Source organism: Pocillopora verrucosa, chromosome 4, assembly GCF_036669915.1.
Source record: "Pocillopora verrucosa isolate sample1 chromosome 4, ASM3666991v2, whole genome shotgun sequence".
NCBI lineage: Eukaryota > Metazoa > Cnidaria > Anthozoa > Scleractinia > Pocilloporidae > Pocillopora > Pocillopora verrucosa.
Window position 1 is genome coordinate 4,698,430 of NC_089315.1, and position 14,297 is coordinate 4,712,726.

A 14,297-nucleotide genomic window follows, 5' to 3' on the forward strand; every position below is an offset into this window, starting at 1 on the left:
GATACACGGGGTATGAGTTAGTTTTATCGTTTTTACGAGAAAAATCTTCATATTTCGAAATATTTATCGTTGTAAGTCGACCATATTTCGTTCCCTATATTATCCCTTATAATATTTTAAATTTTCAACGATTCCTCTCGTAACTTAACACCTAGTCACACAACGCGTGACGCGTTCATGAATTAATCGTTAGCTTTTTCTCGAGACGTGAGCTTGGGCCGCCTGAGACAAGACAACAGCGTAAACAATACTTAACATAATAAAATTATACACAAAAAACACGGGATTTTGGATCATGTATTTATTAAAAAAGAATATCCATACAACTACAATGAACACAAACATAAGATTCACCTTTCTGATCGTGAAATTAATACGATTCGCACTGTTATCGTAGCTACGTTCCCTAGAATCAAGTGAATCCAACATGGCGTCTTTCTTCACAAGCAGTTTGCATCCATTAGAGTTTTGTTCTTCAGTCTCACAGTAGTAGTGTTGTTCAATAGATTGCATAGAGTATATGCAGTTTGGTTTCAGATTTCAGATTTTGCTTTTTACAACAACAACTAAGACATTGGCATACTTGGCATACAAGGTATACAAGGCATACAGGGCATTCAATGCATTCATGGCTTTCAAGCGTTCGCGACTCAGTCCGTTCCAAAATTACCGCTTAATAACATCTTTTCGTGTGGATTGGCCGCGAACAATACGACTTGTATATGCGTCTATAAGTATTTTGAGCGTTTGCGCCATAATGCTCCAGATGATCGTAATCCAAACACGTTGAAATACAAAACGACTGACAAAAGAGTTTTATAGGAAAAAATCTCGTGGTTCGTCATGTGACCCGGCCCTGTCCGTGCATGACAACGTCAATCATCATCAAGATAACACGCGTGATCAGCATGTGAACACCTCATTGGATCACAGTTAGTTGTCATGGTGTTGAGGGCTCAATGACCACTGGGTACTATTGCGCAATTTTTCCATTTTGTGGCGGAGGAAAAAAAAAGACAAAAAAACAAAGGCATTTTATGACTGGGCTACCACAGGTATCCCAGTAATTAACTCGATGTTTCCTGCAGACCGCATACGCGAACTAAATTTCCACCGCGAAACAGCCGTGGGTTGTAGTGTTTCTAATTACGGAAACGTGATAGCGCTAGCAACGACGCACTTGCCTGATAAGTGTTCAAAGTCCCATCTATAAAACCGTAAACCATCTCGGTAAGTTTAATTTACTTTCCATGTATTTTACTACGAATTCAACGAATGATACTATTATGCAGTAGCTAGATTAATATCAACGCCGGAAGAGACAACCATTTGCGCTGTAGAAGTGCGATATTTATAAGCCGCTACGGCCGCCACCTAGGAAGTGCAAACTGCTCCGAGCGCGTTTTTGTGGCGCTTTTGAACACAAAATTTTGTTTACATGTCGTATCTCAGCCAAGAAGATCCTTGAATCGTTAGAGAAAACAGTCCAGTGTTCAGACTTCTTGAATCACGCAGGGCTCAATACACATCATACTTATTTCACTACGGGACTATTTGTTCAACTAACAAGGATAAATCTCGAAAGTTCCAATAGTCCTTTCACTAATTTGGCGATAAAGGTTGGGCAGTTCCCTGCATTTTAAAATTTCTTGCTCTGAACATAGCTGGAAAAGACAGAAATTGCACGACAACTGTTAATGCTTCGATTGATTTTCCTTGTTTATTGTTGTCTCGCTAAACCCGCATAAGCATAACCACTTGGGTTCTCGAGAGGTTCTTTTTAGTAAAAAGACAACTTACACCTGACCTATAATGATTCGTTTAGCTACGATCTTATTACCCTAAGGAAGCTAATGCAAAACGATAGGGTTGATGATGCTGTACTGATTACATAATTATTACAGGAAAAGAGCGTCAAGGTAAAAATTAGTTGATATAAGTTCATGCCAGCTTACGGCAGCATATGATTTCATAGTTCAGACGAAGGACAAATTAAACTTATACAGATTTTTGTTTAAAAATGGACTTAAAGGTGCCATTCCTCCCGACCGGGTCGAGACAACCTTACTCGTTCTTATATCTATAAAACTTAAGATGTCGGTGCATCGAAAAACTTCAAAGACAGCTTTGCTGGGAACCGGATACACTCGAGTGAGTCGCAAAAATCAGTTTGAATAGCTCTAATGTAACGCAAGTCAAGCAGAAACATGAAACTTTGAAAAGCTTATATTTTGACACTATTGTAAATGTTCTAGAAATATCCTATTATTTTAATGTCATATTATTTCAATCATAACCAGCCTGAGGTGTTGTTGCAAATGCTAGACTTTTTTTTCTCTGATCTCGACAAAAACTACGATTTAGAACTGAGAAAAATAACTTTAAAAGCACAATTCATCTCATGCAACGTTTTATAATTTTTGCTGTTGACCTTAGGCAAATTTTTACGAGCAAAATAGACATCTATGCGCCTATCGTGATCCTTTCCATTTCCAGTCCGCAAAAGCTAAAGTCCTGTGACAAAAAAAGAAAAGAAAAAAGAAAAGAAGAGAGAAAGAAAGGCACTATAGTGGTCTTAAGAAAAATATCCGGACTGTTAAATTACTATTATCAAATTATTATACACAAATACTGGCGATTGAAACGAAAGGAGGCATACGGATGGCTAGATGAACTATTGCTACATGAAATATTGCTACATGAAATATTGTTTATTTAATATTTGTCAGGTTAAAGCCTCAGCTGTTATAAACTATCTTTATTATGGCTTCTCATCCACCGCCAACATCATTTACCAGGGAAGCAGCTAATTATGCACGACTTTGTCGGCTCCTGATTGAAGTGGGCTCCCAGGTATTACGAGAGAAATTCAATGATATCCATGACCCTGCAAATCTCCCTGTCATACTTCACAGTTGTATGCGTAAACTGAAGTCTCTAAGATCCAGAAGGATCCTTAGCCAAGCGCAATGGGACTCCATGAACCCAGCCGTACACGCGACGGTTTCATCTGAGAATTTTGACATCTCTACCTTATGCGTGCTCTTGATAAACATCTGTAACCTACCACCTCCAGCAACAGGTTGGAGACGCCCTCCAGCTCCAACGGATTACTCTGTTGGTGCAGACATTTTAAGAGTGAGAAATTTCAGAAATTCCTTGTATGCGCATATCACGAAGGCCTCCATTGATGAAACCAGCTTCAACAGCTATTGGAATGACATTCGAGAAGTATTGGTGAGATTAGGAGGGGCGAAGTATGACGAACTGATAAGAAAAGTGAAAACTGAATGCATGGATCCTGATACTGAAGAAGATTACAAAAGCCTTCTAAAAGAATGGCAAAAACAAGATGATGACATTAGAGACCGACTCGAATCGATTGACGAAAAAACGGAAAAAACCCATGAGTTACTGCTCGATTTAAAAGACCATGTAGTGTCTCTAGGAGGTATCCCAGGTAGGTCAATCAAACTGTGCAACTAGCAGTAACTGAAATATCGCTTTTATGGCTGTTATTTTATTTTCACTGGTGACTCCTTTCTAATGAAGAGAGCTCAGCTCCAAATCATCCTTTTTTTTATTTCCATGCGATAATTGGGTTCATAGGTCTTTTAAGGTACTAAGTCCCCTTTAAAACTTTAGAACAAAAAACGCTAATAAAGATGTTTTCCTATTTTCTTAAGTAGCTATCAAGGCGATCTGTTTTCGCTTGGTTAGAAAGTCAAAATTAAATTGTAATTACAGTGAATCAAAACAGAGATTTCTGCTTCGTGTTTGCTTCAAACATGTATATATCAAATTACCCAATCAGGATATAAAAACTGAGGCCGAAAATCAGGGAAAGTAACCTTTTCAAATGAACGATCACTTTATAGAATTATTTACCTTGACACAGAAAATTAAGTGCTGGGGAACATTTTAGCTTAACAGTTATAGAGTTTCCTTAATGATATATTCTAATCCCATTAGATACAGGTGAAAGCCAGTTGCAGCTTTCTATTGAGGAGGAATTAACTGATGACGATTTTGAGAAGCTAAATATGTTGTGCGGACTACCAATTTTAGTCAGTCGTCTCGAAACAGCGAAACGCCCACGGCGCGAGCGGTTTTGCGATGTCCCTCATTACTCTGAGCCGAGTGATGAAAATAAGCATATGCTGTCTTCTTTGCTCTATCACATTGGAAGGATGGACCTCAGAAATCGTCTACTTGGTGTACAAGGTAAGTATTTAACGTGGAAACTCGTAGATTTGTGAATTAAATGACTTTTACATTGCACAGTGTTTATTGCAGAGTAAATTAAATCAGAGGTCTTTCCAAAACTTAGAAGGTAGTGTGCAACTTACCAGAAAGTTCTCCAGCTTACAAGCTTACTTACTTCGCCTACACTACACAAGTTGAATAAAGGTTGATACAACCTTGATTGATGTGATATTTATTATATAATTTACGTTATTCTAATTTGAAGGAATGGCTGGTATAACTCCTTAACAAGTGATTTCCCCTCGTGACCAAAGCAATCAGTAGGTTTTCGAAGTAACTCTAAGTAATACGATTCGAGAGGGTCGTAGTCGTCTCTGGAGGTTTACAAACTCTTATAATTACTATGGTTAACAGAAAAACTTAAAGCAAGGAAAAGTTATTGTTTTTATGCTTATTTTCTCCATTCAATTGCTAATTTGTCTTGAATTTATTAGAAGCTGCTCTTAAAAAATCATTCAAGAATGTGGGTGGTATTCCTTGTGAGGTTCCAAATTTTGTGGGGCGGAAAGGGCAACGCTCCCTCATAATGGAGAAACTGTCTCCGAGCGATCCCTGTCGAATAGTTTCCATCACAGGACCTCCAGGTTTTGGCAAATCTGCAGTAGCCATACAAGTAGGACGTGAACTGGTTTCAAAGGGAAAGATGGATGTGTTCTATATTACCCTCAAGAGTATGAGGTCATTAAATGGCATGGTAAACTCCCTCCTGGGAGCTCTTCAAATTTTAGCCGGCGCAGACCCAATCCAGCAAGCAAAGCACTGTCTTCGCACACTATCAAATCACACCATCATCATTTTGGACAACGTGGACGACCTGTTACTTCCTGAAAAGAAAGATGCATTTTGCAATTTCGTGAAGTCTGTGGCCCAAACTGCTTCTCGTGTTAAGTTCACGATCACATCCCGCCAAGTAATAGACTTTTTATCTGTCAATAAGTTACCAGTCTGCTTGGACTCTCTTTGTCCAGACCACGCCAAAGAGTTGCTTTTGACGCTGGAGTCAAGAGTATCAGAGGAAGATGCTGAACAGTTGGCCTACTACTGCGGTGGAGTGCCTTTAGTTCTACGCACCACAGCTGCTGTTTTAGCGAAAGGAATTGATGCTAAAGCTCTACTAAGCGAGTTCCAAACAAGCTTGGTGCCAACCCTGAAATCATTCAAGTCGAGTCTTCCAACATTGTCCCATGATCATCAGCTTTTTCACTGCCTCGAAATCTGTTTCAGTCGTTTACAACCTGACCAACAAACTGCTCTTGTATCTTTGGCAGTCTTCCCAAGAACATTCAGCGCAGCTGAAGCCCAGTTTCTGTTTAGCCAACTCTCTCAGTACAGACTTGGAATGTTGCTTCAAGGGCTGGTGGATCAGTCCATGCTCCAGTTTAATTTCATGTCAAAAGAGTACCACGTTCACAATATCATTCAGTCATTTTGTGTTGATCGTGCAGTTCAAGAAGATATGAGACTACAGTACCATTCAGCCAGAAAATTATTCAACGTTCGGTATTTGAAAATGTTACAGGATCTATACGCTGTTTTCTTGTCCCACAATTGCTGCGATGCCGTCCAAAAGTTTGTCAACAATCGATTCAACATCAAGAAGGCCTTGAAAGATTCTCTATCTTTCCCCGATTTGGAGAAAAAGTGCATCGATACGGCAGTCGAAGTTACTCCTTTCTTGGCCAAGGTGTTCACAAAAGCTAAATTCCTTAAAGTATACAGTAAATTTACAAATGCCTGCATTGCAAATGGAGATAAGAAGAGACGAGGTGACTGCTTGACAGCAGAGGCCTACGGCATCCTTTCCCATTGTGCATGTCACCTTCCGTGTCCATCGGCTGTGTCCAAATTCAAAGAAGCTGACAAGATCCAAAAGGAACTTGGCGATGACTCATCTATCATTCGTGCCTTTTGCCTGAGTAAACTTGGTCGCTGTTTCGGCCAGCACAAAGACTTGGATCAAGCCATTCTACTGATAAAGAAGTCCATTGAGATCGGTGAGAAGAAGAACAACAGGATTTTTACTGCAGCAGCTTATAAAGACCTGGGAGGTAAAATCTTGCATTATGTCTCTTTGAAAGGGTGCACTGAGTAATCGGACCACATAAACAATATTTTAATTTCAGCCCTTATACACAAGGCGCTCCTCTTTCCAGAAAAATCTCCCCGGACTTAAGTCACTCAAAAGCGCCGTTGTTTCTCCGGCTCGAATCACAGCCAAAAGTGGATCAGTTGTCTCCTGGCATGATTTTTCTTTTCACACATAGAGTGCAGAACCGTTCAACTGACGAAAAACTCGATGGTAAGCTTGGCGCCATATTGAATTATTCTTGCACAGTCACGTGCAAAGTCGCGTGACCAAGCAAGAATCAGTCTTCTGAAATTCATTAGCTTTCCCTAGCAGTCCCCTCTAATAATTCTGCTTTGAGGTACCTACATACAGGTTTTTTTTTGGTGAGCGGCATAAATGGAGCGCGGACAACTACATGATATCCTCAAGACTGTTTACAAGTATTGAAACGATATTTTTAGCTCTTCAATGCCGGAACATGGGCAAATCTTATTCATACAAGCAGGGTTTCCCTTTATCAAAGTCAGTTTAATATTTATATTTACAACTGAGGAAAACATCCAAAACTAAAGTAAAGCATCCTCAAAAGCAAATTTAGTTTAAATATAAAATATTTCCCATAACTGATATGATTAATGCTTTTGTTTACTCATGAGACAACTGATTAATCTAAGCCTTCTACGGCTCTCTTATTTGTAGCTGCATATGCGTTTTGTGGAGATCATCAAGAGGCCAATAAAATCAGGGAGGAGTACTCACTTCCGGTGTATCTAGAGTTCCTGGGAGACCATCCTTTCACAGCTACTTTGATGGACGACTTGGGGACATCGTACCAAGCTCTTGAAAACTATGGCAGTGCGATAAAGTTTCTGCGTAAGGCACTGCACATAAGAAAGCACTCTCTGGGTAATCATCAAGTAACAGCAAGGTCTTTCTATGACTTTGGAAAGGTAAACATATATATATATATATATATATATATATATATATATATATATATATATTTGTATGTGTTCTTCAAAATTTTATCCTATTCTCAGAATTCTTTTCATTGATTGAACCTCTACAGAAACTTCAAGGGTGCAAATATTGGATTTCTAGGCTTCAAAGTCATGATTCTTTATCACTCCACTGACTATACCCGTTTCAGCTTTTTTAAGGCCCCTTAAACACTATTGTGAGTTAGCAATTCAGCAGGATTTTAATAAATAATTATTCAATCACCAGGCTTTAGCCATGAAAGAAGAATTGGATGAAGCTCTCGAAGCTCTTAGAAGTGCCCTCGCTATCCAAGACGAAGTATTAGGAAACCACCAGGAGACAGAACGTTCACACAGGGAGATAGCTCACGTCCTAAAAAAGCTTGGGCGACACGAAGAAGCCAAAAGAGAGGATCTACTGGCCCAACAGGTGTGCTCGTCTGTTTTTGAGCCCCAGCCCGAGTCCTGATTATACTTTTAGTATCTTTTGAAACTGTTGATATACAAGTACCGATCAGAACAACTCAGTGCGGAAAATAATCAGTTAAACTTAGTGCTATTCTTAACCATTAGCTTCAATATAGATCTTAAGTTATACTTTCGCATCGGTTGACCTCTTTAGCATAAAGGTGGCTTCCAGAGGAGCCTATGTACTTTTTCGCTCAGTGAGTAGAGTAATGAGCGCGACGTTGATAAGGGCGGAAAAGTTTTTAGTATTCGGAGTACATTTTTAAAAGCTGGCGTTTGCGACTTCATCTCCTCGTCCCATGGTCTTAGATAAGGCTTCAAGGGAAGAGAAAAGACATAGGATTTTGTTCGCTGTAAGACACAGTCGAATAATACCTTACTGAGGCAATCTTCCCAATAAAATTGGAAACAGGGACGCTTTTTAAAGTGGGCGAGAAGCAACACTTTTGTATGGCAATTCTTCGGACTATTGTTGAAGTTATAAAGTTACAAAAGTTAGGTTTTATTCACTGAAATGTTGCTGTGTTTGAGAGAGATCGAGTGAAAGAGAGAGAGGTTGGGGGAGGGAGAGGAAGGGAGAGAGAGAGGAAGAAAGAGAAATAATACTATACCATAGAAATTTGGTCGGGACCTCCACGAAAAGTTTTTATTACTGTGTAGAAAGTAATCGCTGAAATAAGGCACTGTATCTAATTTCCTTCGCTCTCTGATTGGTCTGAAATCTCGCGCCAACTACAAATCCCAGACCTAAAACTTAAACTAGTCACGTTTTCCATCGCATCAGTAGTTTGCTTGTCATCACTTAAAACTCTTACTGTCTCCATGTGAGCCTTCATGCTGATTGATTTGGTTCCAGTTTTACGACAGCCGATCGATCGGAAAGAGCGTTGTATCACCTAAGGCATAAATGTATCCCGTGATATAGTGTTTTTTCAGAACTTAAGTACAGAACACACACAAGTCATTTAGGGTCTTCCTGTGAAGAGCCACTTTTCAGTTCTTTCCACATAATCGCTTCGTCTGTGATTTAACTTTGAACAAACCTATGGAAATACGGAGTTCATTTGTGACAGGATAATGATTACATTTAGTTGTTGGTTAAGTTTTGAATAAATAAAGAAACTGATTAACATATTGGTTATCATTGAAATTGGTTTTGTTCATCGAAGAAAAGCAGAAGCAAAGATTTTTCTTAAAAATTGCGTTGATTCAGTAATGATAAGGATTACAAGGATTCAGTAATGATAAGGATTGTCAAACCACAATATCACGATGTCTCTGGCTTTCCTCAAGAATGCTAATACGTACAAAGCTTTAACCCTCTTATCATCACGGCTATTCTAGGAGTTCAATTATGTTCTCTCCTCTGTCCAAAATCCATAATTTAGATTGGTTCATGTGCTTTTTGACGCGCATTTCAATTGGCTTCCAGAAAATACAAATGCTTAGAGTGCGTTTTAAGAACTATATTTCAATAAAAAAAGTGGTTTCTCAGGGGAAGGTAGATGTGTTCGACGTTTCGCTCGACAACAAATGGCACGGCTCACTCCATCCTTGGGGCTTTCCAAATTTGTGCTGGCGATAGACCAATCGAGCAAGTCAGGCACTGTCTTAGTAAAGTAATTAATTAGAGTATCATTCTAGATAATGCTCAAGACAATATTTCGGCTGATGAATATACATTTTTTTATGTTCTTGGAATCTGTGGCACGTATAGTGCTCCTCGTGTTAAACTTATGATTACATCCCGCCAAGTGATGGACTTATTACTACTGGACTCTCTTTCCTCAGTTGATGTTAAGGAGTTGCTCGTGGCCCTGTAGATTCAGGTCAATTGGCGGGAGAAACAAAACAGTTGGCCCCGCATCACTGCGGAGGATTGTCGGTAGTTCTGCGTACTACAGGTGCTGTGTTGGTAAAGGAAGTTCTGCTAAGACACTCTTAAGTGCATTCCAAACAAGTCCAGTTGCAACGCTGAAGTCATTCAAACTTCCAACCTTCCACCAGCCTCCTTATCGTCTCGAGACCTGTTTCACTCGTCTTAAACCTAACCAGCAAGCTGACCTTGCGTGGTTGGCAGTATTCCCTAGAAAATTCATTGGGGGAGATGCAAAACTTTCATTCAGTCACCGGTTCGACTACGACCTGAAGATGTTTCTGCGAGGTCTTGTAGATACCTCTTGTTCATACCCTTTGTCTGAGTAAACTTGGCCGCTGTTCTGGCCAACGCAAACAGTTGAACCGAGCTGAACAACCCATAGGGAAGTCCGTTGATATCAGTGAGATGAAACCTCACAATAAAATGACAAATGCGACCAGGTCAGGCTAGGTCACCTACAGTGGCTTATAACCCTTTCACTTTTATGAGTGACAAAGACAGAGTTTCTCCTTACAATACCAAGCAAACAAGTAATGGGAATAAAGAAAACCATATATAAAGAGATTGTTAGTTGATCCAATACCAAATTCTCCATACTAAAATTACAAAATTTAAATAAGAAAGATTGTAATTTTGAGCTCGGTTTTTTTCTTTTTGAGTTTTTCTCTTTTGTACCTATAGTCCCAAGCATGGTACAAAGAAAAAACCCCGAGTCCTTGTGAGGAAACAATGTATTCTCTGTCCCACATTCCCAACAAGAAGAAAAGACATATTTCACTATTATAAAAACTGTATGGCAGACATCAATTGGGAGCCAAAGGATAAAAAGAGGAAAAAAAGGGTAAGCTCATCCAAAGAACAAACATTAATCATACAGTACTTTCCCCACTGGTATTGAACTTTATTCACAGCTTTAATTGATATCATTCATAAGTATAACTGTTCCCTGAGGTATGGCAATGCTTTAAAGCCATAAATTAAAGTTTTTTATTTTAATATGGGAAAACATACACAAGAATAAATAATAACTACATACTCCACTTAAGAGATAAAAACAATCTTAGTTATAACCAAACAACTGTGAAAAATTCCTGTAACTACACATTTGCCATAACTGTTAGTTCTTGGAAAAGAACTCAGATATATAACCAAATGACAAGTATTTAATATAATTCAGGCAACTACAGAGCATGAGCACTGACAGTATCTATTCATCATTAAATGTTTTATAAAACCTCTCTCTGCTAATTACTGATTGATCTCTTTTATGACATCTGCAAAAAAGTGACAGGCAATGAACACACCCCATTATTAACTTTTCTCTTATCTTTGTGGTACACCAGACAAACAAGATGAAATTTGTAAATCCTTTGCTGTTGATCCTAATGCCATCGAAGAAAAACATACAAAGTAAAAGTTTGAGTTTGGTTTATACATTAACCCTTTCTACTCTAACATCACTGTGCATATTCTATGTACTATTTTCAATACATTTCCTAACGTACTGACAGGAAGAATTTGTTCAACAATCAAGAGTTTGTTTAGTTGGTGATCATTTCCAACTATTCTTGTGTCCTAAATGTGTGATTCAGGGGGGATATTGTGAAGAGAAATTAGATGCAAGTACCTCATTGGGGACTAAGGGTTAAGAAGCAGCCCCCCTCTCCTTTCCCCACCAAACTGAAAAAAAACTATAGTGGCCACACACCACAAACTTGGGTAAATACAAAAGCACATAGTTGAGATATGTGGAATTGGCTTTTATAGACAACCACTGGGTTTTTAAATCAACAAGCAGGTTTCTCACATAGCAGATAAGTGATGGCAAAATGCACTGCACTGTCCAACAGACAGAGATTTACCCAGTGGATAGTGTCATCCAATCTTCAAACAATCAGGGTCTGCAAACTCTTCAGAGCATAAAGAATACTATATGTTTATAATTAAGCAATTAAATCTTACTGATGCATCGAATAATACAAGAATATTACCGGTCCATCAATCAGTGTTTCAGTGATAGTATAGGGCAGTGTTATTTACATGAAGAATTTCAAGCCACTGTAAAGTAAAATTTTCCTTTCCATGATTGTGAAAATGTGTTACAAGGAGGAAAAATCATATAGTTCCCCAAATACACTCCAGGATAAATATCATGGGAATAAATGTTAATTTACAGTCCATCATTCTTGCAACATGAGCAGATTTCCATGTTAAAAATGTGCTTCCTGGAGAAAATCTTGACTTCAGCTAAAAAAAGAGAAAAGAAATTGTTCATTACAATGTAGCTCTGCCAGCTAGACTGATCATGAGGTGAGCAAAGAGAAAAAGGGAACTACAGGTGCTAAGTGAAAGAGTGTAGGCAGAGTCTGAGAAAGAGAACCAAGTTACTAGTTACCAGTATTAAGTTAACCCTTTAACTCCCAGAGGTGATTAACAAGTAATTTCTCCCTACAATATCCATGCACTATTCAACAAACAGGTGATGTAAATACTCAAATGTATCAGGTAGTTGTTATCTTGATCTAAAACCAAATTCTCCCAACTTATTAATGAGGAAATGTGTAGCAGCTAGAGGGTAGAATTAACAATCAGATCTTAGGAGTTAAAGGGTTAAAGGTGTAAATTTACCCACTACATTGACTGAAGTGTATACCAATGAAGTGATAGGAATCTTATCTCATTCATATCCTCAGTGGAATGAAATTTAGCCCAGCTAATGGGTAATGCTCTGAAGACTTGACAAAGTAGTCCCAATTGGAGTGCTGACTGGGTTATTATGTTATATTTTTTTGGCATTAAACTTATCTTACTGCTTTACACTCTAACATCAGTATGCATATACTCCATACTGTTCTCTAAACATTTTTTTTGAGGTAATGGCTGAGAGAATTTGTTTTTTTAATTTGATTTGATTTTGATATAAGGGTTATAATGTAAGAAGAAATTAGATACTATGCATATTGAACTCTCCCCATGCTTGTCTCCTCTTGGGGACATAAAGAAATGATTATTGGCAAACTATTGTAAAAGCCTGACAAAAGCTTATTAGGATAACCCTGAGATGGATTGGCACCCTTCTGGCTTCATGCAACAGAAACCAGGATTGGCTCCACTTGGATGGGCCACCCAGCTTAAGTGCAAAATTAACCTATTCCTCTGAGCACCATTTCAATCAAATTTTTTTGACCTTATTGAAGTTTTTTTTAATAGCTCTCTTCTTATGTGCTGCTTGACCAGTAGGTAGAACACAGTCATGGTGATGCATGTCATGATGGCCCAGCCCTCTCCTGTAATAGTTGTCCAGATGCACATTGTCTGCCAAGTTTTTTCATTCCGGATCTAGCACTTGTACCCAGTTTCAAGGTCTGCCAATAGTTAACTTAACTATTGAAGAAATAAGCAACCACAGTGATCACAAAAGGTACTCCCCGAGCCGTTACGTGAAAAACATTAAAAACAATCTTTCTGATTTCATGGAAATTCTTCTACAAATTGTTAAGTAAAAAAAGAAGGACAAATGAACTGTCCAAATAAGCGATGAAACAAGCGCCATAATTCGTGGTAGTGTCACCTCAAGTGTTGGAACGAAATAACCTGTTGATCCCGATGTGTCTTCCAAATAATCTATGATGGTTGTGCCAGCAAATAGGAAATCGGCGACTGACGAAGGCCTCTGACGAAGGGCTAACGCTCGAAACGTCAGCTTTTTTACTCTTTACGGTGGCTAATTTACGTTTCAATCCAGTTGTTAACACTAAATTACCTGCTACACTCTCCTACCGACGCAGCACCACAGTTTCTTTAGAAACTTACCCCTTTATTCATTTGTTATAAACATGATCATTCTGCGAGCTGTAGTTCGCAAGTCAGGCGACATCCAGAACGTGAGAAAGATTGTGAAGGATCCCATGAGCGGGAGGGAAGCTGTAACAGTAGACAAGGTCTTAGGAAGAGTTCCGTCCGTGAAATTTGTGTCATTGGGAAACGTAGATGTTAAACTGCCTGGAAACTCCATCAAACCGCGATTCTTGTTGCAGAATCGTGCATTACCCAAAACTAAAATTTTAACTGTCTAACAATTGCTCTTTACAGAAATCGCAACCTTTGTTTCGCATGATCCGCACATGTAGTTTTGATATCTTCCTTTCAATCTTACGATGACCCACGGGAAATTCCCGTCAAACATAAACTTAAAGATGCACTGATACCTTATGCATTCGCTTATTAAAGCGCAGATATTGATCCGTTTCAAATCGTTCACCCTTACAGAGAACTTTGAGTGAGAAAACTGGCGAGTAGAATACTTGCAATCCTCGTTTTAACTGAGAGGTTTCCGAACTTAATGAAATGGTAGAGAACACGTGTCCATCACGATGACTACCATGTACAGTGCTCCATCATTTTGCCAGCACCGTGCTATGTTGATATTAATTAAGTCACATTGCAATTATGTCACGGTATCCCTCTAATAATTGGAAGCAGATCAACCCACCTTGAAGTCAGTAAATAGCCCATGTCTAACCTGTATTCCAGGCGTCTCATTAGGGCAGGTCAACGTTACAAGCTCACGATCGTTCGACCGACCATGTTTGATTTAGAGTGCTGGGAGGGACAGGGAAAGAGTAGATTTTACCCC

General features: G+C 38.9%; 1 protein-coding gene and 1 long non-coding RNA gene across 2 annotated transcripts; one reads left to right on the plus strand and one right to left on the minus strand.

Annotated features, from left to right (window-relative positions):
* Positions 1-1,114: 1,114 nt before the first annotated feature.
* Positions 1,115-8,873, plus strand: LOC131769919 (uncharacterized). The gene is made up of 6 exons (XM_066166076.1): positions 1,115-1,230; positions 2,730-3,460; positions 3,973-4,224; positions 4,701-6,314; positions 7,034-7,284; positions 7,562-8,873. Exons 2-6 carry the CDS (start codon positions 2,764-2,766, stop codon positions 7,781-7,783), a joined length of 3,036 nt encoding a protein of 1,011 aa, XP_066022173.1. The 5' UTR covers positions 1,115-1,230; positions 2,730-2,763; the 3' UTR covers positions 7,784-8,873.
* Positions 8,874-10,551: 1,678 nt separating this feature from the next.
* Positions 10,552-14,140, minus strand: LOC131794066 (uncharacterized). Its single transcript, XR_010717359.1, has 3 exons — positions 13,475-14,140; positions 12,849-13,045; positions 10,552-11,908 (listed from the first exon to the last, which is right to left on the minus strand). It is a non-coding gene; the product is annotated as an uncharacterized lncRNA (long non-coding RNA).
* Between the last annotated feature and the right edge of the window lie 157 nt (positions 14,141-14,297).

What these genes read in the sequence shown, in the direction of transcription:
- LOC131769919 (XM_066166076.1), top strand. Translation starts at nt 2,764, where the DNA reads ATGGCTTCTCATCCACCGCCAACATCATTTACCAGGGAAGCAGCTAAT. An exon ending in GTCTCTAGGAGGTATCCCAG is followed by an intron (nt 3,461 to 3,972) that starts GTAGGTCAATCA and finishes TAATCCCATTAG; the next exon opens with ATACAGGTGAAAGCCAGTTG. An exon ending in TCGTCTACTTGGTGTACAAG is followed by an intron (nt 4,225 to 4,700) that starts GTAAGTATTTAA and finishes TGAATTTATTAG; the next exon opens with AAGCTGCTCTTAAAAAATCA.